General features: G+C 54.6%; 1 protein-coding gene across 1 annotated transcript in view; it reads left to right on the top strand.

The window, feature by feature from the left end:
* The window catches only part of LOC133750825 (katanin-interacting protein-like), a 195,425-nt gene that overhangs the window by 129,799 nt on the left and 43,524 nt on the right, over positions 1-22,102 (top strand). The window contains exons 9-13 of the mRNA XM_062180514.1: positions 2,686-2,858; positions 3,722-3,799; positions 5,444-5,550; positions 7,096-7,198; positions 12,077-12,292. Of these exons, the coding sequence (XP_062036498.1) occupies positions 2,686-2,858; positions 3,722-3,799; positions 5,444-5,550; positions 7,096-7,198; positions 12,077-12,292 (677 nt within the window). The remainder of the gene's footprint in view (positions 1-2,685; positions 2,859-3,721; positions 3,800-5,443; positions 5,551-7,095; positions 7,199-12,076; positions 12,293-22,102) is intronic.

Raw genomic sequence — 22,102 nt, 5'->3', positions numbered from 1 at the left:
TCCCGTGGCGTTCGGGTCAATGTTCGCCCAAGTGAGGGATGAGAGCGTCACTGAGAGTTTAACAGTGGGTGTTTGGCATGGCGGGTGGGACGGCACGGGAGCAGTGGGACCCGGGAGAGCAGGAGAGCCGGGTGGGAGCGCAGACAGGGCAGGGACAGCGCAGGGCCGACCTTGGCTGGGAGACAGGGCAGTCCGATTTTTTCAAGGCATCTGATCAGCATAACGTGACTCAAAGGACACAGGCCTCCCCGATGATCACGCAGCTGAAAGAGCACCCTGCCCGCTCCTCTGTGAAAGGTGCTTGGGGGCAGGACTGGGCCCCACTGGGGACTGTCTTCTCGGAGAAGACAGGAAGGGAGGACTGCAGCGCTGGGGACGGAGCGCCTCCCCCCATCGACAGGCGGCTTCATCATTACCCAGCGGCGCCCATCCCATCCCAGCCCCCGCCCAGGCCCCAGAGGGACAGCTCTTGCCCATGAACTGGCAGTGAAAAGGCCCGGCAGCCATGCTGCTCTTGGGGAGATGGAGACAGAGCTCCTGGACTGCAGGTCCATGGCCCAGCGCTGCCGGAGCCTCCCGCCACTGCCGGCGTGCTGTCCCCAGATGTCAGTTGTGATGTGGTGCGCTTGCTTAGCCATAGTCCGTTATTTCTAGAAGCATCCGTAGGGCCTGTGCCTTCCTGCAGAGGATGAAGGGGGTGCTGTCCTTTGACACCAAGATTGACAAGGCTGGGGCTGACGTCCTCTGCCAGCCAGTCATCCGACAGGTGGCAGGGAAGGGCCAGAGAACAAGATGCACCTTCAGTAATTGCTGAGGCCTGTAGGGCTTTACTGGCTCCGGGGACCCTGACAACTGAGCCCACTGCCTCCCTTGTTCACCTTCCTGCCCTTTGCTCCCCGATTCCAGCCCCCTTGCTATTCCTCAGAGTGCACAGCTCTGCTCACCCCAGGACCTTGGCACCTGCTGTTCCCTAGCCACCCTATGTGGCTCTTCACAAGCTCACTGCCTTTGGGTCACCACTCAGACGTCCACTTCCCTGAGCACCGCATAGCAACTAATGGGCGGCCCTTCCCAGCTCTGTACCTGCCTGCCCCATGTCTGTCTCTGGCCCGTGACCAGGGGCTTTGAGGGCAGGGGTGTGTCTGTTCCACCCGATCCCCAGACCCCGAGCAGCATCTCTCTCAGCCAAAGAAGCAGAGCGCAGGCCCGGAGCCTGCGTCCTGACACCCCTTGGCCTCACTGGTGAACCAGGTCTGCTTCTGCTGCCCTTGGGGCCAGGGTGTGTTTGCACGGCTGCAGCTGCAGCTGCTGAGCCATGACCTTGAGCTTCCCTCATTCTGTTTGCTCTGTCCCGCCAGCTAGTCCAGGGACCTGATCCCTCTTACACAGAGTGAGGAGGATCTGGTGTGGTCCTCACCACCCTTCAGCTGCCCGCATTTCTGTGACAATCCAGGTATCCCCCTAAACCTCAGATGCTAGCTAGCTGTCCTTGCAAAAAGAGACAAAGAAACAGCATTTGGCAACAGCAAGAGCACAGTCCCTCGTGGCATTGTGGCAGTAGTGGGGGTGGCTCCTTATCCCGCGGCATTTGGCCCTGACATTTGCTGTCACTGCCTCTGCTCTTCCAGGTGTGTGCATTCACAGCCCCTCTTCCGGGTGCCTGCTAGAAACAGGCATTCCCGCCTCTTAGCTGAGCTTTGCATCGACACCTGTAGTCCCCATCATCCCAGGACCTGGCTGTGCTGGGAGCCAGCCCAGTGGAGCTTCTGCATGCTTCCTGCCCTCTCCTGCAATGCCACTTTATTAAAAAGTGACTTACTAGGGAGACAGAGAAAGAAAGATAGCTGGCATCCGCTGGCCTGCTTCCCAAATGGCCCAGCAACAGACCAAAGCCGGGAGCCAGGAACTCCATCCGGGTCTCCCACGTGGGTGGCAGGGGCTGCTTTCCCGAGCGCATAGCAGGAAGGTGGATCTGAAGCGGAGTAGCTGAACTCCACCCAGGCCTCCCCTAGGCGGCAGCCATCGCCGCACATCCTTACCCCCATGCCCAGCTCCTGCCCTTGATCTTGCTGCTTGAACGGCCATCCTGACGCGACGCCCTAACAGGTGTGGCGGGAGAGTCAAGCGCATGAACCGGAAACCCTAACAACCAGCCGCATGTGGTTTGACCAGGGTCTCAGTAAGCCTCACACCAGATCAGGGGTCTGCAGCCGTCCCTCTTATCCGAGAGGGATCGGTCCTAAGACCGTGCCTGCCCCTCCCCCGCCCCCACCCCTCATTGCTACTGAAGTGCCTGGAACAGTGACTTACAAACCACCAGGAAATGATGTGAAGCATACAAGAGAATGGGCATGGGTTATATGCAAATACTGCGCCATTTTACATAAGGGATTTGCGCATTGTGGGCCCTGGAGCGCAGGCCACTGTTAGTTTGCTGCGATTTGGTTTTCCCACCCAGAACCTGGTCCCAGGGCTTGCCCGGCACCACCTTGCCATGCCCACCAGGTCTCCTTTAAGCTGGAACAACAGTTCTCCCGGCTTTCTCTGCCTTTCACGACCTTGACATTTTGGGGGAGGACAGGCTGGTGGTTTTGTAGAAAGTGTCTCCTTTCGAGTCTGATGGATGCCGAGCTGCACCCCGAGGACACAATCTCAAAGAGCACCCTCTGTTTTCTGCCCTCCCAGGACCTGCAAGCCGGCGGGAGAGACCCCTCTCTGCAACCCGCAAGCCCGTGTGTGAGGCTGAGGACAGGCAGGAAGACGCCTCGGCTGTGCTGAGAGCCATCCAGGTGGAGAACGCGGCCCTGGGGAGGGCGCTCCTCGGCAGGAAGACGGAGCCGCCCACCAGCCCACTGCAGGTGCCAGCAGGCGCAGGGAGGGGACGGAGGGCGCTGGCTCCACAGGGGCCAGGCGGGGTCTGGGCAGGGGTGGCAAGAGCCCGTGGGGAGAAGGGAGAGGCAGGGTGGGCGTCGCTGACCCCAGACTCACCTGCACTTCCTCGTTCAGGGACCTGCCAGGGTTCCCATTCCTTCCCCCTCCTTTCAGCTCTTGTTGACCTCTGAGGGCCCCCTCCTGGCTGCTCACGTGTCCCCAGTTCTGGCCGATTGCCTTGCAAACCCTGAATCCCTTGAGAGCAGGGACTGAGTGGAGTAGACAGCCAAGTCTGCCTGCCCCGGAAGGACCTCAGGCCGCTGCAGTCCTCACTGCTCCCCGTTGCCCTGCCCCTGGCTCTCCTCACTTGTTCCAGGAGCTTCCCTGGCCCTGCAGCTGTTTGGCTTTGCACCTGCTGCCAGGAGGTGGGCGGGGCCAGTGCACTGGGGAGCTGGGGGCAGGGAGGGGTGGGCCTTGGATATGCCTTGGTGTAGGCATCCTTTCTCAGAAGCATGGCCCAGGACTCCCCTGTTGGGAGTAGCCCAGCTCACTCGATGCCCATGGTAACCCTGAAATGGGAAGGCCTGGTGGCATCAGCCTGTTTTGGAGATGTGGCCACCGGCACCTTAAAAGCCAGGTGACCTGCTCAGGCCGTGTCTTTGAAGTCAGCCTGCCTGCAAGCCTAGTCCCCATCCGTGCCATCCATGGTCCCCCAGGCCTTCTGGGGGTTGCTGGGGGCATTCAGAAAACACCTGGAGCTCTTGGGATGGTCCCTGTCCCTCCCTGTGCCCTTGAATACGCAGTGGATGGCTTTCCTTCCACCTCACATCGTGTGACTGCACCTTTCCAGGCTGCCAAGGGACCGCCAGCAAAACCCTGGGCCCGTCTGCTGACGGAGGAGGAGGTGGAGAAAGAGGAGAGCCTTGAGGTCAGTGGGAGGCCAAGAATGACACCACATCCCCCATGGGCTCCTGAGTTCTTCCCTTGCACGGTCCCCACCCAGTGCAGGTCCCCACCCAGTGTACTGAACCCTGGTATCGTTCTGCCCATTTCACGGCTAGGAAGCTGGGGGCTGGAGTGGCTTGCTCGAGGTTGCAAGTTCAAGCCAGAAGTCGCACAGGCCTGCTGACTCCAGTCCCTCCTTATGTTGCTAATTGCTGGCAAAAGCAACACAGAAGCAGACCTTAGTATCATGAAAAAGGGGGCTCATGCCTGTCTTTCGAGTTCAGGTTCAGGTAGACATGGCTCAGCCAAGGAGGCCAGCTGACAGATATGGACGAGAATGAACAAAGCGCCGAGCAGTGCATGTCTTACCCTGTGTCTCTGGCCACGATACAGAGGTGGCTGCGGCAGATAAGAACCCCTGGCCTCCTGGAACCTCCAGGCAGTGGGAAAGGAAGCCGGGGTCAGACCCCGGTCACAGTCCCGGCTGCTCCTGAGGGGTGGGGTGAGGGGGGTCCCAGGTGTGTCCCAGAGCAGCCATTGTGGTGCAGCAACTTAAGCCGCTCCTTGGGACACTTGAGTCCCAGTTACTCCGCTTCCAGTCCAGCCCCCCGCTAATGTGCCTGGAAGGCAGCAGGTGCTGGCCCAAGTGCTTGCGTCCCTGCCACCCAGGTGGGAGACCGAGGGGGAGCTCCTGGTGCTTGCCTTTAGAAGGGCCCAGCTCTGGTTGTTGTGACTATGTGGGGAGTGAATCAGCAGATGGAAGATGTCTGTCTGTCTGTCTGTCTCTCCCTCTCTCTCTGCCCTTCAAATAAATAAATCTTTAAATAATAATAATAATAATAATAATAATAATAATAAAAAGGTGTGTCCTATTTGAGCGGAGCCCTGCCTTAAGAAGGCAGCAGCAGCGGGCAGCAGCATTCCAGGGGGAAGGGACACGGAGGAAGCTTTGGGGTGGGAATGCGCCTGGCTTAATCGAGGAACAGGAAGAAGACCTGTGCACGGGAGAGGAGGAGGCAGGCGCGCGCACCAGAGCGGGACGGGGTGGTGGGCGGGACAGCACCCCGGCACCGTCCTGCTGCTTTGCTTTCTGCCTGGGTCCTGCTCGGCCTGTCAGTTCCTGGTCTTCTGAAACTGTCACCAACCCTGCCCAGCATGACTGACCCCCAGGGTTGCTGGGCGACCCGAGCCTTGCCCCCTCATGGTTTCCAATGAGTGAAATCCTCTGCAGACAGGCAGCAGGCACATTTCCAGTGTCGGTGACAGGGGCCACGGGAGGCAGGAGGCTTGGAGGACAGAGCGTGGAAGGGGCCAGGGGTGCTCCTAGGACCCTCCGTGGAGTCTGGCTGCCCATGAGCTTGTGGAACAGGGATGCCATCACAGCAGTGAGAGGTTTCGCAGAGAGAGAGAGAGAGATGGTCTGAGAGTGCACGGAGCCTGACCGTCTCCCAGGCCCTCTCGGATCGTGGGAAGCTGGAATTGCTTGAGAAGGTTCCGGATCTAATCAGCCTTGCATTCCTGGCCCTGGGCCCGACGAGGGGACTGAGGGCCAGGGACGTGCGTGCCGTCACTCTGGCCCGGGAGTGCTGCCTCCGACCCCTGTTTAATAAGCGTTTTCCATCCCCAGCCGCTTCCCAGCGCACCCATGACCGCCGCTCCAGAGCCGTCCAGGGCAGCAGAGGGAGCCAAAGGCATCGGGCAAGCTCCTGACAGAGTCTGCCTTCTGGGAAGCAGGTACTTCGCCACGCTGGCCCAAAACCCAAACACAGAGCCCAGCACGGCACAAGGAGGCTCTTATCAGCTCACGGTTCTTGTTGCTGCTCCATGTTATTCCAGACCATTCTAAACTGCTGCTTCAGGCCATGCGCTCTCTCACCCCTTCTAGCCCTCAAGCACAAAATTCATTTGATTTCTTTCAGGCCAGCTGGCTCCTGGATTGTTCCGTTTGGTCCCAGCCTGGTAAAGTGCCAGGCTTCTGGAAGTTTCCACTGGCAGCACCCCACACCGCCCAAGGGTGGTGAACTTGCTCCCCAGCTGGCCTGGGAGTCGGGGAGGGGCCCAGCAGCACCTTTTACAGTTTCCCTGTTGAAGGCTCAACACCTGCTCCCTTCCTGTCCAGTGTCCGTCATTGCAACGGTCCAGTTTTGTTGTCAAAGTCAAAGCTTCCCCCTAGCCTTGAGGCAAAATTCACCTTCAGAAAGATGCACCGTGGCTGGGAAATCCCTCCCTCACCCGGCGGGCAAGCTCTATCCCCTTCCTGGGCTGAAGCGGCCCCTGCTCTGGCCTCCACTGTGATCCGTGTGCGGGCTGGCTCTGGGACGTGCTCGCCTCTCAGCCAGGCACGTGCACAGTCCTGCAAAGCACCCAGCCCTGCACACAGCAGCCCTGGGTGTGTGCGTGGGCGCCAAGCCACGCGTGAGCCTGCACCTGTGTGCTCAGAAATGAGATCGGCAGAGCAGACCTGGAGGCCAGCGGGCAGCACACTGTCTCAGACAGGGGCAGATAGCATACACTTCCCGTGTGGCACTTGTTTCTATTTCCACATGTTTGTTCTAGCAGTCTTTAAAAACATAAAGGCTGTTCTTGGCTCAAAGGTCATGCAGAGAGGGGGGCATCTGGCTCAGCAGCTCTGCTTGGGACCCCCATGTGCCTCGTTGGAGCACCTGGGTTCAAGGCCCGGCTCTGCTTCCTATCCCAGCTTCCTGCTAATGCGGCCGCTAGAGGCAGCAGCTGATGGCTCAAGTGCTTGCGTCCCTGCCACCCACGTGGGAGACCTCGATGGAGTTCTGAGCTCCTGACTTCCGCCTGGTCAGCCCAAGCTCTTGTGGGCATTTGAGGAGAAAACCAATGGATAGGAGCACTCCTCTTATTCTCTCTCTCTCTCTCTTCTCTGCCTTTCAAAGAAATAAAAATAAGCACTGTTTTTTAAATGTTTCATGCAAAAGGTGGGCTGGATTTGTCCTGCAGGCCTTATTTCAGCCAGGCCCTGCTCTTGGAGCGAGTTCTCCGTGGGCTGAGGGAGGTGAGGGCTGGCTGGCCCCAGCAGCTTTGCTCCAGCTGGGCTCTGATCTCCTCCCTAATTGTCCAGCTGTTGACAAAGGGAGAAGCAGGCCCGCCTGCCTGTGTGAGCCTTGGAACCACGGGCAGGGTGCAGCCTTGCTTCCCACATTGCGACTTCTCCCTGAGGTAGGAAAGTCAGCAGGGGGTCCCTTGATGGGAAGGCCGCCTTTTGTTTATCATCTGTTACTGCCTGGTTGCTAACACGCAGTCCCATTTCAGACAGCAGCAGAAGCTTCTGGAAGTCCTGCAGGCCATGGAAAGCGACCCTGCCCATCTCGGCGAGGTTGTGTCACCACCCCAGGAGCGCGCACTGGACCCTGAGGTGAGGGCCTTGACTTATGGGGGCTTCTAGATGGACTGCAGGTCCTGCCCGGAAGCCGGACCTCTGAACACTCACTTCTGCCCTGGTCTCCATCTCCGCTCCTCCCCAGCACACAGACAGACACATAGCTGATGCAGCGGTAGAAAACAGGGAAAGAAAGATGGGGACCAGAAATTTCTGGAGAGACATAGAACCCGAAGCCCTGAGGGAAAGGCCCCCGCCCCGCTCGCCATCAAGAAATGCAAAGTAAAACAACCCCAGCGTCCCATTTGGTGTGAGAGTTGACAGAGGACTTCTGATGGTGACCCCGAGTGCTGGCAGGGATACAGCCAAGCCGAGGCTGCCGCACCTTGCTGGCGGCTGAGCGAACACAGGAAGGGCTCTTGAAAGGCCAGGCGCAGGCAGACAGAGCCCCAGAAACGCCTACGGCTCCTGCGCGGCCACCCCCTTTCTTACCCCGAGGACATCACTCAGCTGCGGGGAAGTAGGCAGAAATGAGGGGCGGGATGGAAAGAGAGGTAACCTAAATGTCTCGTGATAACTGACCTAGGCGGGGAAGTGTGCGATGTCAGCATGGCGCAGGAGTGCGAATGGCTGGAGTGGTCCTTGCGGAGACGCCGCACATAGAACTCCCAAGGGTGTAAGGTCCACTGCACAAGGCGACGTTGGTCTTCATTGAGGCCAAATGGTTGGGTCAGCCTTGCGAAGACTCAGCTGTTGAATGATTTTGTTTTGTTTTTCCAAGATTTTAGTTATTTATTTGAAAGGTACTTATAGAAAGAGAGAGACAGAGAGAGAGGTCTTCCATCTGCTGGTTCACTCCCCAGATGGCCCCATGGCTGGAGCTGCGTCAATCTGAAGTCAGGAGGCAGGAGCTTATTCCAAGTGCAGGGGCTTTCCCAGGCCATAGCAGAGAGCTGGATCGGAAGTGGAGCAGCCGGGACATGAACCAGCGCCCATATGGGATGCTGGAGCCACAGGCAGAGGCGTAGCCCACTGTGTCAGAGCGCCGGCCTCAGGTGCTGAGTATTGATGGGGCTGGGCACAAACTACAAAAGGCAGCAGTGCTGCATGACCAGGAGCTTTCATATTTTTGCACACTGATTTATTTGGAAGGCAGAGTGACAGAGAGATCCTCCATCAGCTGGCTCACTCCCCAAGTGGCAGAAACAGCCAGTAATAGGCCAAGGCCAAAGCCAAGAGCCAGGAACTCCATCCTGGGTTCCCCCATAGAAGGCAGAGGCCCAAGGACTTGAGCCATCTTCTGCTGATTGCTTTTCCTGGTGCATTTGCAGGGAGCTGGATCAGAAGCAGAGCAGCTGGGGCTCTAGCTGGAGCTTATATAGAATGCCAGCATCTCAAGCGGTGGCTTAACCTGCTGTGCTACAGTGCCGACACATATGGTTTATTTTTAAAATTTTTATTCATTCATTCTATTTGAAAGGCAGAGACAGAGGGAGAGAGCGATCCGTTGGTAATGCTCACACATGCTCCAAATGCTCACACCAGCCAGTGCTGAACCAGACCAAAGCCAGGAGCTAGGACTTCAATCTGGGTCCCTCATGTGGGTGGCACAGACGCAGATACTCGAGCCATCACCTGCTGCCTCCCCAGGTGAGCACTAGCAGGAAGCTGGGATCAGAAGCCGAGCCAGGACTTGAACCCAGGCACTCCTGTATGAGCTGCAGGTGTCCCAACCGCTGCACGCACTGCCTGCCCCTCATCCTGGCTTTAATCTGGTGCCATCACATGGAGATCGTGTGACCTTGGGTGGCTGTCACATAGGAGAAATAACCTACCCACCCTCCCCCCAGGACCCCGCGAGGATGCCACAGGCGTGGCTCAGGGCGGGGAGGAACTGGTACCAGCCTCTGAAAGTTTGCCATCTGCAGCAGTCGGCTCCTTGCTTGCCCTGCCTGGAATGGTTGCTTGCTTAGCTGTAGGGATTCTAAGCGTAGTGCAACTTCAGGCACACGAGAAAGAGCTTGGATCGTTCACATCCCTTTGCATTGTGGGAGACATCAGAAAACGCAGGGCAAACTGACTTAGGCAACAGAGAGGAGAAAGATTACCAACACGTGTCACCACCAGTTCCACGGAGGGGACCAGGTGGGGCTGGATCCGGCAGCTCACACCCTGTCTCTCTGCTGGGTCCCCGCAGCGTCAGCTGCACCCCGAGGCTCCAATCCCCAGTGCTCTCTGCCCAGGTGCCTGATAGTGGGCGGAGCTCCCAGCTTGTGCTGGGAGACTCTCAGACCCCACTGTTGGGAGAGAAGACCGCCCCCCCCACACACACACACGAAGCAGAGATTAGGACAGGCCAGGACGTCACCGAGCTGTGCCCTCCTGGTGGCCCAGGGACACACACAGGGTGCCCTCCTCGGGGTGGGAAGAGCTCGGTCCTCCTGTGTCTCATGGCTGAGAAGAGGAGTGACTTTGCCGCAGGGCAACCATGCGGTCGCAGAGAGAGAGGGGACAGTGGACGCTGGGAGCTTCCCAGCCCGCATTGCCTCCAGACCCCCAGGAGGGGCCTCCGACGGGCAATACAGAAAGCAGGTGGCGGTCCTGTGGCGAGTCGTGATGTCCTGGGAAAACGGGCCCGCAGCCCTCACAGAGCTCAGCTCAGGAGTTGGCATGCATGACGTGGAGCCAGGCAGCAGCCCCGGCAGCCCCCTCCTGCTGTGCAGCCCCTCTGCAGCCCCGCCGAGCAAGGTGAACAGCCTTGCCGCTTCTTCACGCCTCCCAGGCTGCCCACCAGCTCCTGGAGTGCGCCCCACAAGCAGGAGCTCATTACCCTGCCCCGCCTCCCCCACCCCAAGTCAGCCAGGCTGGTGTAAGTCTGTCAGCAGGCCCAGGGCAGCGGAGCACCTGGTGAGGGCCCCGTGAAGCCGCAGAAAGGTGACGAGGAGAAGATAACTGTGGATTCTGCCAGCGGCCAAGTTAATCCAAACAGGCCCCCAGTTCCTCCGGGGAGCAGTGGGCTGACCTCTCTGCCACCTCCCCATCCCTGTGGCCTGGCACTCAAGGCTCGTGCAAACACGCTGAGCGATAGCACGTCTCACTGGCTGTTAATTAAAAAAAAATAAGTGGGGAACAGTTGCTGTGCATTTGCTCGGCTCCCTGCTCACAGAGCCATTGCAGATTCCCGGGGCTAATTAGCAGGGCAGGTGCACGCAGGGCGCGCGCCATTGTACGAGCGACTGATCCGTGGCGACCAGTGCTGTGCTGGGGCCCCGGAGGCCTCCAGAAAGCCATTCTGCATGGTTGCCATTTGCGTCTTCTCGGGCCACACAGCCTGCCTGGGAAGGTGGCGGGCATTAAAATCAGTGAAGGAGAGAAATGGGGAAAAAAAAATTAAAAGGACACGTAAGTGTGTGCAGGCAGGGCCAGGGCTCATACCTGCTGAATGTGCTTAATGGGAGTCTCGCAGAGGTGACGTCATCCCATCCTCCCTGGCCAGGCTGAAGCGGTACAGTGGCCCGTCCGAGCAAAGCGGCGGGGCCCTTGTTCCCTCCTGTGTTCCTTTGCTGGGGCTGCTATCACCCCACACATCTGTTTCCTCCAGGATTGGTTTCTCCTGAGGCCGCTCTCCTTGGTTTGTAGATGGCCGCGTCCTCACTCCATCCTCAAATGGTCTTTCTGATCATTTGTTTCACTGTTATTTAGCTGAGAGACAGAGAGACCGAAAAACTCGCCATCTGCTGGTTCCCCCCTCCAGATGCCCACAGTGGCTCAGGTTGGACCAGGTCAGAACTGGAAGCCAGGAACTCAGTCTGGGTGTCTCACACGAGGGCAGCAGGAACCCAACTACTTGAGCCATCTTCTGCTACCTCTAAGGCTGCACATTAAGAGGAAGCTCGGGGGCTGGCACTGTGGCGCAGTGGGTTAAAGCCCCGGTCTGCAGTGTTGGCATCCAATTTGGGCGTCGGTTCGAATCCCGGCTGCTCCTCTTCCAATCCAGCTCTCTGCTACGGCCTGGGAAAGCAGTAGAAGACGGCCCAAATCCTTAGACCCCTGCACCTGCGTGGGAGACCCAGAAAAAGCTCCTGGCTCCAGATCAGCTCAGCCCTGGCCGTTGTGGTCATTTGGGGAGTGAACCAGCGGAATAGAAGAACTCTCTCTCTCTCAGGCTTTACCGCTCTGTAATTCTGTCTTTCAAATAAATAAAACAGGAAGCTGGAGTAGGAGGCAGAACCAGCACTTGGACTCAGGAATTCTAAAATGCAGGCATCCCAGGTGGCGTCTTAACTGCTAGACCAAACACACTCCCCTAACATGTACTTTCTGTGTGTGTCCGTGGTGTGTTCATGATGTGTCCCCGTGGGCCCAAATGTCTTGTCTTAAAAGAACACTGGTCAGATTGGATCGGCACCCACCCTTAGGGCCTCATTTAATCTCTTTAAAGGCATCGTCTCCAGATAAAGTCACCTGCTGAGATTTGGGGGGTTGATACTTCTACGGATGAAATTTGGGGGTACACAATGCGGCCCATGACTCCACCTAATTTGGCAGCAGTCCTGGCTTGCTGGGGACATGATCCCTGGGCAGTGAGGGGAAGAGAAGTGCACTTTGTTGCACTGGCCAGGCAGAACCTAATTTTTTGCAAACATCTTTATTTGCAAACTCGTAAACAGAAGACCTGCTAAGCACCAGGGTACACAGTAACCGTGTGTTAAATGCTGTACAAATGCAGGTTTATTTGTTCTTCCTAATAACCACAGGGAGTGGGCGCTGCCCTTCCCCTTCCAGTACAACTGGGGAAACTGAGGCCCTATGTGGTTAGCCGAGCTGGCCAGAGGCCGTCCAGCCCGCCATGGGCAGCGCAAGCCAAGCCAGCTGTGATTTTCATCCTCCTTGTCTGTTTTCTTTCCCTTTAAGGATGTGCGCAGAGGGAGAGCGGTGGAGGTCAGAGACGCCGTATACGTGACCATGGAGATCCTGTCCAACTGGGGCAGCCCACGGTGGGTGGGCCTCACGGAGGTTGAGTTCTTTGACCTGAACAACAGCAAGTTGTATGTGTCGCCTCATGATGTGGACATTCGGCACGCCGACTCGCCGGGCGAGCTGGGCCGCCTGGTCAACAGGAACCTAGCTGTAAGTGGGGCGCTTGCGGGGAGCCCTTCCTTGCTAAGCGCGTCTGTGTGAAGTCCGGGTTAAGGGGCGCAGTTGCGGGGCGGGGACCTGTCCCGTGGGTTAGGGCAGTGAGGGGGGCCTCCCAGCCTCCCCTCCCTGAGCCCTGGTTTGTGGGGTTCTCCTGGGAGAGACAGTTCACCCACTCTGGCCATCAGCAAACACAGGGCCCCTGGGGTCACTAAGACCCACGCCCTCATTTTGTAGCAGAAGAAACTCAGGCTTGGCGAAGGGTGTGGACTTGAAGGGGGCACACAGTGGAAGTTAGTGGAGCGCCCTTCACGGCCATCCTGCAGCCTGGCCCGGGACCCAGGGCCACACCCTCTCGGGGTCCTGCTTCCCCCTACCAGCACCGAATGTTTCCCTTCCTTGAAATTATCTAGCAGGTTTTCACAACCTTGGCATTTTCCCTTCCTGCCACTTGCAAGTAAGACCAAGACAAAACGACCAGCCACAGGGTCTTCACCATGCACCCCTTCAGTTCATTCACAGTTACCTTCAGGGGGCCTGAGGGACTGAGACGGGACTGCCTGCAGGCCGGGGCCCAGGGCAAGATGAAGAGCGTTCCTCGGGTGCTCTCTTGTGCCTTTTAAATTCCCTGCCCTGTCCTTGTGGTATCTCTTCCAAAGAAGGGTGCAAAGAGTGTCTTCGGAGCTATAATCCAACTTTGACCTAACTGCATAGTCTCGAGAAGACCAAAGACCCGCTCCCAAAGCTGATGACCTGCAACTTTGGGGCCCCCAAGCCATTCTCCTAACTTCTACTGTAGTTCCCTCATCTGTAAAAAAAAAAAAAAAAAAAAAAAAAAAATATTCTTACGTCAACGCAACACACAGGCTCCTGTGTGAGCAGCAGGAGTTTTGCGTGGTGCTTGGGTCTCCTCTGGGCTCCAGATACCAGATCTTGCTGTTCACCAAGAGTGATAGCACCAAGGAGTAGACGTTACTAACCCCATTTCAAAGAGAAAACGAGAAAACAAGGCTTTAAAACCCCCAGCTGTAGCTAGCCTCATTCTGGTCTTGACCCTGTGGACAGGTGAGAGATGAGGGAGATAACCTGTTGCAGCTCTTAGACTATCACCAGCAAAACTCGAACCTGGCTCACTTTAGTGCATTTTTAAAAAATAAAGAAGAGAGAGAGGCCAGCGCTGTGGGGTAATAGGTGAAGCCTCCACCTGCAGTGCCTGCATCCCATATGGGCACCGGTTTGTCCCAGCTGCTCCACTTCCGATCCAGCTCTCTGCTAATGCGACTGAGAAAACAGCAAAAGATGGCTGGCCCAAGTGTTTGGGACCCTACACCCACATGGGAGACCCGGAAGAAGCTCCTGGCTTCTGGCTTTGGATCAGCCCAGCTCTGGCCATTGCAACCAGCTGGGGAGTGAACCAGTAAGTGGAAGACCTTTCTGTCTCTCTCTCTCCCTCTCTCTGTCTCTGTCTATAACTCTGCCTCTCAAATGAGTATATATATATCTTAAAAAGAGAAACAGAGAAAGAGAGGGAAGGAGAGGAGAGAAAGAGAAAGAAGAGAAGGTGTTTCAAGTCTTAGCTGGGCTCACCACTGCAGCAGCCCAGAAGGCCCCACGGTCATGGTGGAGTTGTAGTAGTATCCTGGGGTCTGGTCTTCTTTGCAGGGGGAGGGAACAGAGCGTGCCTTTTGGATGGCTGGTCAGTCTGTCCGTCAATCCGTCAGTCTGTTTGTTGGTTGGGTGGTTTGTCGATCTTTTGCTCTGCTGGGGATGTACAGTCCCCAGAGAGGAACACTCATGCTCCCCCTGGCTCTGAGAGGGCACCCAGATGCTGGGGCCACCGGCACCCCAGGAGGGTAGGGAGGCATCCTCCTTGAAGAAATTCCAGATTGTTAGGACAGGAAAGGCAGCAGAGACGTGAGACAGCTGGGAACCAGCTGTGCCCAGGCTTGGACCAGGCGGGTCTGAGCCCCTTTCCAGGTGAGCAGCCCTGGGAGCCCCACCTCCGAGAGAAACAGGCCCTGTGGGGTCACGGCTGTGTGGATGCCGTGGCCTGCACCTCTCTGCTGTGCCTGCGGATTGGAGTCTGTGGGCTTTGATTTGTCCTGCTTGTACTCTATCCCCAGTACATAAGAGAGGGCAATAGTCAGGCACCGAAGCTTGCTGTGGGGTGGCAGTGAGGACTTTGGCCTGTGGTTTGGGTATTTGGGGATTTGTGGCTTCTGTTTTTAGTTTTCTGTCCTGAGGTTGGGACATAAGCAGCTGTGTCTCCCAGGGCCTGCCAGGGGGTGGGCCGGGTTGGGTGCCCCCTGCCTCCTGGAGGGCCATCCTGCATGCCAGGCCTGGGACTCCCAGGACACAGAACCCATCAGAGCCATCAGGTCCACTGTGTGTGCCAGCCAGGGCCTGGCGCACCTCCTCATTCAACCCTCCCCCTGTGATGAGGCTCCCCGTTTTATCCCCGAGAAACCCAAGTCCCATGGCTTCCCCTAACTGTAGAGCACTGGCTGGGGCCCAGCTGACAGCTGAGCTGAGGTCCCCGGGAGTGGAGGCTGGGTTCAGAAGAGCAGGGGCTGCAATGGAGGCACTGGGGGCTCCACCAGACTTTCCTCCATCTATGCCCACCCCCTTTTCTCTCCCTGGCCACGCCCTGGCCTACGGCCTCAAGGTGACCCCTGATTTTATGCCCAGCCCTGCCTGCTCCTCAGAGTCCCCACCATGAATGTCAGCTTGGCCTTCAGAGATCTGAAACCAGAGCTGGAGTCCCACTGCCCCCCACCCACACGTGTCTTCTCCTCTAGGTGTATCTGCTCACCGAGCGCTCTGCTGCCCGAGCCCACCCCTTGGAGACTGTAGGAGTCTGTACCATCAGCGGTTCCCTGTGAGCCTGTGATTAGCTCCAAATCAAAAGTTAAAGTCTGTGCCACACACTTTTCTGTCCTGGAATGCAGTGTGGACAGGACACTGTCCCTACCACCTTCCCGCAGGCCGCCACATCCTATTGCTCCTGCCCCCACCATGGAGCCCGAATCTGGTCCCTTCTCCCTGTGTCTGCTGCCAACTCAGCTTCAGTCGCATGTGGATTATGAAACAGCCTCCATTTCTTACTTTCTTCTGTTCTCGTGCCGCCCACTGCGTTTTCCACTCTGTGTCCAAGGCGATCAGATTGTGCCCTTCCCCACCTAGAAGCCCCGCCGTCACTTCTCATTGCACTGAGGAATAAAACCCAGGTCCCTCTCCTGTGAGCAGGCCCCTCCTTCCTCTCTGCCCTCCTCTGACCTCCACCCCCTTGCACACGGGGCTCCCGCAGCCACAGGCCTGCCTTCTGCTCCTCTGAGCTGCCAAGTTCATTACCACCTCTTCAGAATTTCTTCCCTCCAGATTTCCAAGTGGCTTCTTGACACTCAGATCTCAGCCCCAAATATCACTTTCTCAGCGAGACCTTCCCTGACCCAGCAACTTTGGAAGAGTCCTGGCCCCTCCCCCTATAGCCAATGTCACGTTGTCATTTGTCACTTTCTTCAGAGCACCCTCACTGTGAGACCTGTGTTGTTCACATGTTTACTCTCTGACTTCTCCATTGAGGGCTTAGGCTTTGATTTGTCCTAATTGTACTCTATCCCCAGCACAGAAAAGAGTGCAATACTCATGCAATCTCTTTTTTAACCTTTTTATTTGGAAAGAATTATAAATCCCCAGGAAATTGTAAAAAATAGTCCAGAAACAGAAAAACAATAGAGAAAAATCAATGAAATTAAAGTTAGTTGTTTGAAAGGATCAATAAAACTGACAAATCTAACTAGGCTTGGGAAAGGGAAAAAAAAAAGAATGAAAAGATTCATATTAATAAAATCAGGATATTACTACTGATCTTACAGAAATGAAAAAAATTGTAAGAGTCTTATGAATAATTGGATGCCAACAAACTAGATATAGATAAAATGGAAAAATTCTTAGGAAGACGCAAATTACCAAAGCTGACTCAAGAAGAAATAGAAAACCTGAATAGACCTATAGGAAATAAAGAGACTGGGTTAATAATCAAAAGCACTTCCCACAAATAAAAGCCCAGGACCAGATGGCTTCACTGAATTCTACCAAAGTGTTAACCCCTAGTTGGGGCCAGCATTGTGTTGTAGTGGGTTCAGCTGCTGTTTGCAGCACTGGCATCCCTATCAGAGTGCTGGTTCAAGTCCCTGCTGCTGTATTTACAATCCAGCTTCCTGCTGCTGTGCCTGGGAGGGCAGTGAATGATGGCACAAGTACCTGGGCCCCTGCCACTCATGTAGGAGACCAGGATGGAGTTCCTGGCTCCTGGCCTAGGCCTAGCCCAGTCCTGTGTATTATACAACTATGTGAAGATGTGAACCAGTGAATGACAGCTCTCTCTCTCTCTCTCTCTCTCTCTCTCTCTCATCTTTTGCTGTCACTCTTTCACACAAATAAATAAAATCTTTTTTAAAGAATGAACACCAATCCTTCATAAACCCTTCTAAAATGAGGGTATGCTTTTCTTTGAGGCCAGGATTATCCTGATTGCAAAACCAAAGACATTGTAAGAAAGGCAGCTAGAAACCAATATCCCTCATGAAATTAGATGTAAACACTCTGAACAAAGCACTAGCAAATCGGATCTGGCAGTTGATAAGGAGAACTACACATCAAGACCAGGTGAAATTTATCCCAGTAATGCAAAGCTTGTGCAACATTAAAAAAGGTGTGTTACAACATATTAATACGACAAAGGGGGAAGTAGCCTGATGGCATCTCATAGGGGTAGACAAGGCGTTTGACCCAATCCAGCAGTCTTTGATGGCTTCGAAAGAAAAGCCACCAGGAAGACAGCATCCTCAGCCTCCCCTTCAACCTTTGGCAAAGGACATCTCTGAAGCCACCACAGCTGACATCAGACTTCGCAGTGGAAGACCGAAAGATCAGGAACGAAGCAGGAAGGCCTGCTTCCACCACTCCTCTTCCGTGGGCGGTTAAGTGAGCAAATAGAAAGGAAGATATGAAACTGTGTTTGCGGTTAATATGATCTCACATACAGAAAATATACCAGGAAGGCTCAAATTGAGCTCAAGTTTACAAGATAAGAAATCAATATACAAAAATCAGTTGCGTCTCTATGCACTAGCAATAACCAATCTAAAAAGAAAATTCAGAGAACAATGCTGTTCGTAAAACTTATCAAAATAAAGAGTTAGGAATAAATTTCACCCAAGAAGTACCACACATGGACACACTGGAAAGTACAAAATATTGTCAACAGAAATCAAAGACCACCTAAATAAATGGGAAAGCGTTCATGTTTATGGATTCCCCAAATTGATCTACAGATTCAATGCAATCCAATCAACAGTCCAGCTGCCTTTTTTGAGGAATTTATAAGCCGATCCTAAATAGGCACATAGGAATTCAAGGGACCCGAGATAGCCAAAACAGTGTTGAAAAAAAAGGACAAGGACTCACACTACTCAGTTTTCAAAACTTACTGCTGAACTACAGTAATCAAAATCGCATGCTCCTGGCATAGATCCTCCGGTGGATCCGTGGAATAGAACTGAAAGTTCAGAAATAAACGCCTACTTCTACGGCCAGTTGATTTCGACCACAGTGGCAAGGCCATGCAGTGAGGAAGCCATGATCTTTTCAACAAGTGCATTTCCACATCCAAAAGGATCAAGTTGGACTCCTGCTTCAAACCACATCCAAAACCAACTTAATGGATCAGAGACCTAAAGGTAAGAACTGAAGTTCTAAAACCCTTACAAGAAAACAGAGATGTAAATCCAACTTAATGGATCAGAGACCTAAAGGTAAGAACTGAAGTTCTAAAACCCTTACAAGAAAACAGAGATGTAAATCCAACTTAATGGATCAGAGACCTAAAGGTAAGAACTGAAGTTCTAAAACCCTTACAAGAAAACAGAGATGTAAATCGTTGAGCCTTGAATTTGTCAGTGGAATCTTAGATCTGACACCCAAAGTACAAGCAACTGAAGAAAAAACTGACAGATCAAGTATTTAAAACGTGTTTGCTTCAAACACTATTAAGAAGGTAAAAGGATAACCATAAACTGAGAGAAGTATTTCCAAACTCATGTGTCTGACAAGGACCTAGTATCCAGAATATATAAAGAGAAGAACTCTGAAATTCCACAGCAACAAAAACCCAATTCAAATGTGGCTAGAGGACTGTTAATAGCCATTCTTCCAAGAAGATATACTAATGGCTAACAAGCACATGCAAGGATTCTCAGCAGTGTTAATCATTAGGGAAATGCAAATCAGTATCACACCTCACACCCACAGTGATGGCTGTCATTCTTACAAATGAAAGAAAAGAGAAAGTGACAAGTGTTAGGACCAGCACCTGGAGAGCTTGGAGCCCCAGTACTTTGCTGTCAGAGATGTGAAAGTTCAGAGATGCAGCCACTGCGGGAAACAGCTTGGCCATTCCTCAAAGTGCACTGTGGCGTTACCCCGTGTCCTGACAACGCCACGCCTAGATCTGTACCCGAGAGAAATGAGAACACTGAGGTATATATTTGACAAGCTTGGGCATGCATGTTCATGGTGGCAGGCTTCATAGTAGCCCCAGTGTCCATCAGCTGCTGAGTGGTTAAGCTGTGTGGTGTAGGGTGTGGTGAGACATCACTCAGCCTTAGGAAGGAAGCACTGATGCCTGCGGCCACGTGCATGACGCCGTGTGAAAGCAGCCACCCAGGAGGCCACATATTGTATGTTCCCATTTGTAAGAGGCTCCCGGGACAGGCGAGTCTAGGGACAGAAGCAGATCAATGGTCGCCAGGGCTTGGAGTGGAGAGTGACTACTAATGGGGACATGGGTCTTTGTGGGCAGTGAACAGCGTTGGGAGAAGATAGTGGTGATAGTGATGCAATCATGTTATTAAACTGAAAAAAAAAAAAAAAAAGACAAAACCCTGAATTGTACATTTGAAAATGTTAGGTTTTATGGTATGTGAATCCTATCTCCTTTAAGACAAAAGGGATGGAGAGATGCCACAGGCCCCTGCTCAGCTTCCCTCACAGGTAACATCCTGTGTATGTGGTCAAAACCAGGACCTCAACATAGGTGCGAAGTCCAGACCTTCACGCCCTCACTTGCACGCGATGTGTGTGTGTGTGTACAGTTCCACGTGGCTCCCACCATATCGGTCCAGCCCAGACCCATCGCCGCAAAGGGCTCCCCGTACCTCCCTCTCCACCGCCGACACTGCTCTCCGTCCCGTGCTCCCTGATGTTTTACGAATGCTGTAAATATGGCCTCCTACGGTGCGCGGTCTTGCCGAGGTGGTCTTTTCCTCTGCCTGCCTAGTGCCCTTGACCTCCTCCCAAGTTGTTAGGTATCTCAGTCATTCTTTCCTTCGTGATGTGATGATTCAGTAAGTTGGAGCTGGTTCTGAGGACAGCCCTGTGTCCCTGTGGGTGACAGATCCTATTAGGAAAAGCTGGACTGGAAAAGCCCCTTAGCTTAGGAGATGCAGAGAGACTTCCCTGATCATTCATGCCACAGACCCAGAACATTTCTTATTTGCATCGTAGAGTTTAGGCCCCAAAAGAAACCCATGTCCCATTTTTTAAAAATATTTATTTATTTATTTATTTGAAAGAGTTACACAGAGAGAGAAGGAGAGGCAGAGAGAGAGAGGTCTTCCATCTGCTGGTTCACTCCCCAGTTGGCCACAGCAGCCAGAGCTGCACTGATCCGAAGCCAGAAACTTCCTCTGGATCTTCCCACATGGGTGCAGGGTCCCAAGGACTTGGGCCATCTGCTACTGCTTTCCCAGGCCATAGCAGAGAGCTGGATCAGAAGTGGAGCAGCCAGGACTCGAACCAGTGCCCAAATGGGATGCCGGCACTGCAGGCAGTGGCTTTACCCACTACAATGCAGTGCCAGTTCCCCGTGTCCCCATTAATAACCATTCTCCACTCCACCCCGTTGGCAGCCATCAGCCTACTTTCTGTGTCTAGGTTTGCCTGCCCTGGACATCTCTTATAAATGAGATCGTACTGTGTCTGGCTGCTTCCACTCCGTGTCGTGTGCTCCAGGTCCATCCACGCTGCAGCGTGCATCAGCGCTTCCCTCCTTTTTATGGCTGAATGACACCCGTGGCACAGCCAGAGCACATTGGATCTGCCAGTCATCGGTTGCGTCCTGACCCCTGTCGGCTGTTAGGAACAATGCCGCTAGGCACATTCATAGACAAGCCTTTTTTTTTCCCCCTTCTTGGCAGTTGTACTAGTTTGCCCTCCCTGATGGCACTGAGTTGTTCGAACGTCTAATTCTGCTTCCCAGTCAAACTTGGCATTTGTAGGGCAAATGTGTAGCAGATGCTGTTGGTGCCACCCATACTGCTTCGCTCTGCCACTTCAGTGCATACTTGTTGCACCGGTTATCAGTCAGCTTTCGTTATAACAAAGCACCAGGGGCAGCCCGATCAAGAAAAGAGATCTATTTTGGCCTACAGTCTGAAGGCTTGAAATCCCACCACGATGATGCAGGCTCTGGCCAGAGTCCCCATGGGCTACATCTCATCATGGCAGGAGCAGTGTCTGTCCGGCTCTCTCCTTTTTATTTTCTTTTTTTTTTTTCCCCAAGATGTATTTACTTATTTGAGAGGCAGAGTTAGAGAGAGGGAGAGGCAAAAAGAGAGAAGAGAGGTCTTCTATCTGCTGGTTCACTCCCCAAATGACCGCAACAGCCAGAGCTGAGCTGATCTGAAGCCAAAAGCCAGGAGCTTCTTCCAGGTCTCCCACGTGGGTGCGGGGGCCCAAGGATTTGGGCCATCTTCTACTGCTTTCCCAGGCCATCAGCAGAGAGTGGAGCAGCTGGGTTTCTTACCAGTGCCCATATGGGATGCAGGCACTACTATGCCACAGCGCCGGCCCCTGTCTCCTTATAAAGCCACCAGGACTGACTCATGGGGGCTCTGCCCCTACCACCTGGTCCAGTCTAAACACCCCTCAAAGGCCTCACCTCCCGATATTGCAATGCGATGCAGTGGCCGACCTCTGAGTAACCGTTAACATAGGACTTTGCGGCCGGGACTCCTGTGTGAGCTAAGAGGCCAAATATTCAAACCCTTGTTCTTCCGACCACCAGCACTGCTGTTTGTCCCCTGGATTTGCTTGTGCTGGTCCGTGGAGTTGCTATGCTGGTTCCTGATTCCCTGCAGGCCTGAGCTCCGGTGCCCACCAGAGCAGCTGGCTTGCTCACACACCTGTCGCGAGCTGCCTTCCCGGCTCTCCGGCAGGTGCTTCCTGCACTGCCTAAACAAACTGCTTAACGCTGGGCTCCTTGCTGCAGGCTCTGCCTCGGGGGAAAGTCCAAACTGAGGCCGAATGAATGAATGAATGAATGAATTTGTGAAGACTCAATCCGCCATCTTGAGCAGCCTTGGGCAAATCCCAGCCCTGCGGGAGCTCTGGTCTCTGGAACCGCAGCAGGGCCTGCTCCCAGCCTCAGAGAGAACCAGGGGTCTTTCTTAACCGCCTGCGGTGGGGAGGGAGGGCACCGCCGGCGGCCGCTCTGCCTGCTGGCCTGGCACCTGGGGCCCCGCCCCCGGCCGCCTCCTGCCAGTCCTGCTCTCGGGGATTCTGTCTGTGGCCAGGAAACATCAGAAGCTCAGCTGCTAATGAGGCCCCGAGCCCCACACAGGTTAATGTTCTCTGACTTTGAACACCACGGCTCCCACTTAGGCTTCCTGCTGTTCCCCCCGCTGACAGCGACGTGAAGGGAAATACATTACAGCCCACCTCGGAGGGTCAGCGTCCCGTCAA

This window comes from Lepus europaeus, chromosome 21 (assembly GCF_033115175.1).
Source record: "Lepus europaeus isolate LE1 chromosome 21, mLepTim1.pri, whole genome shotgun sequence".
Lineage (NCBI taxonomy): Eukaryota > Metazoa > Chordata > Mammalia > Lagomorpha > Leporidae > Lepus > Lepus europaeus.
This window is presented reverse-complemented; position numbering and strand designations above follow the sequence as displayed.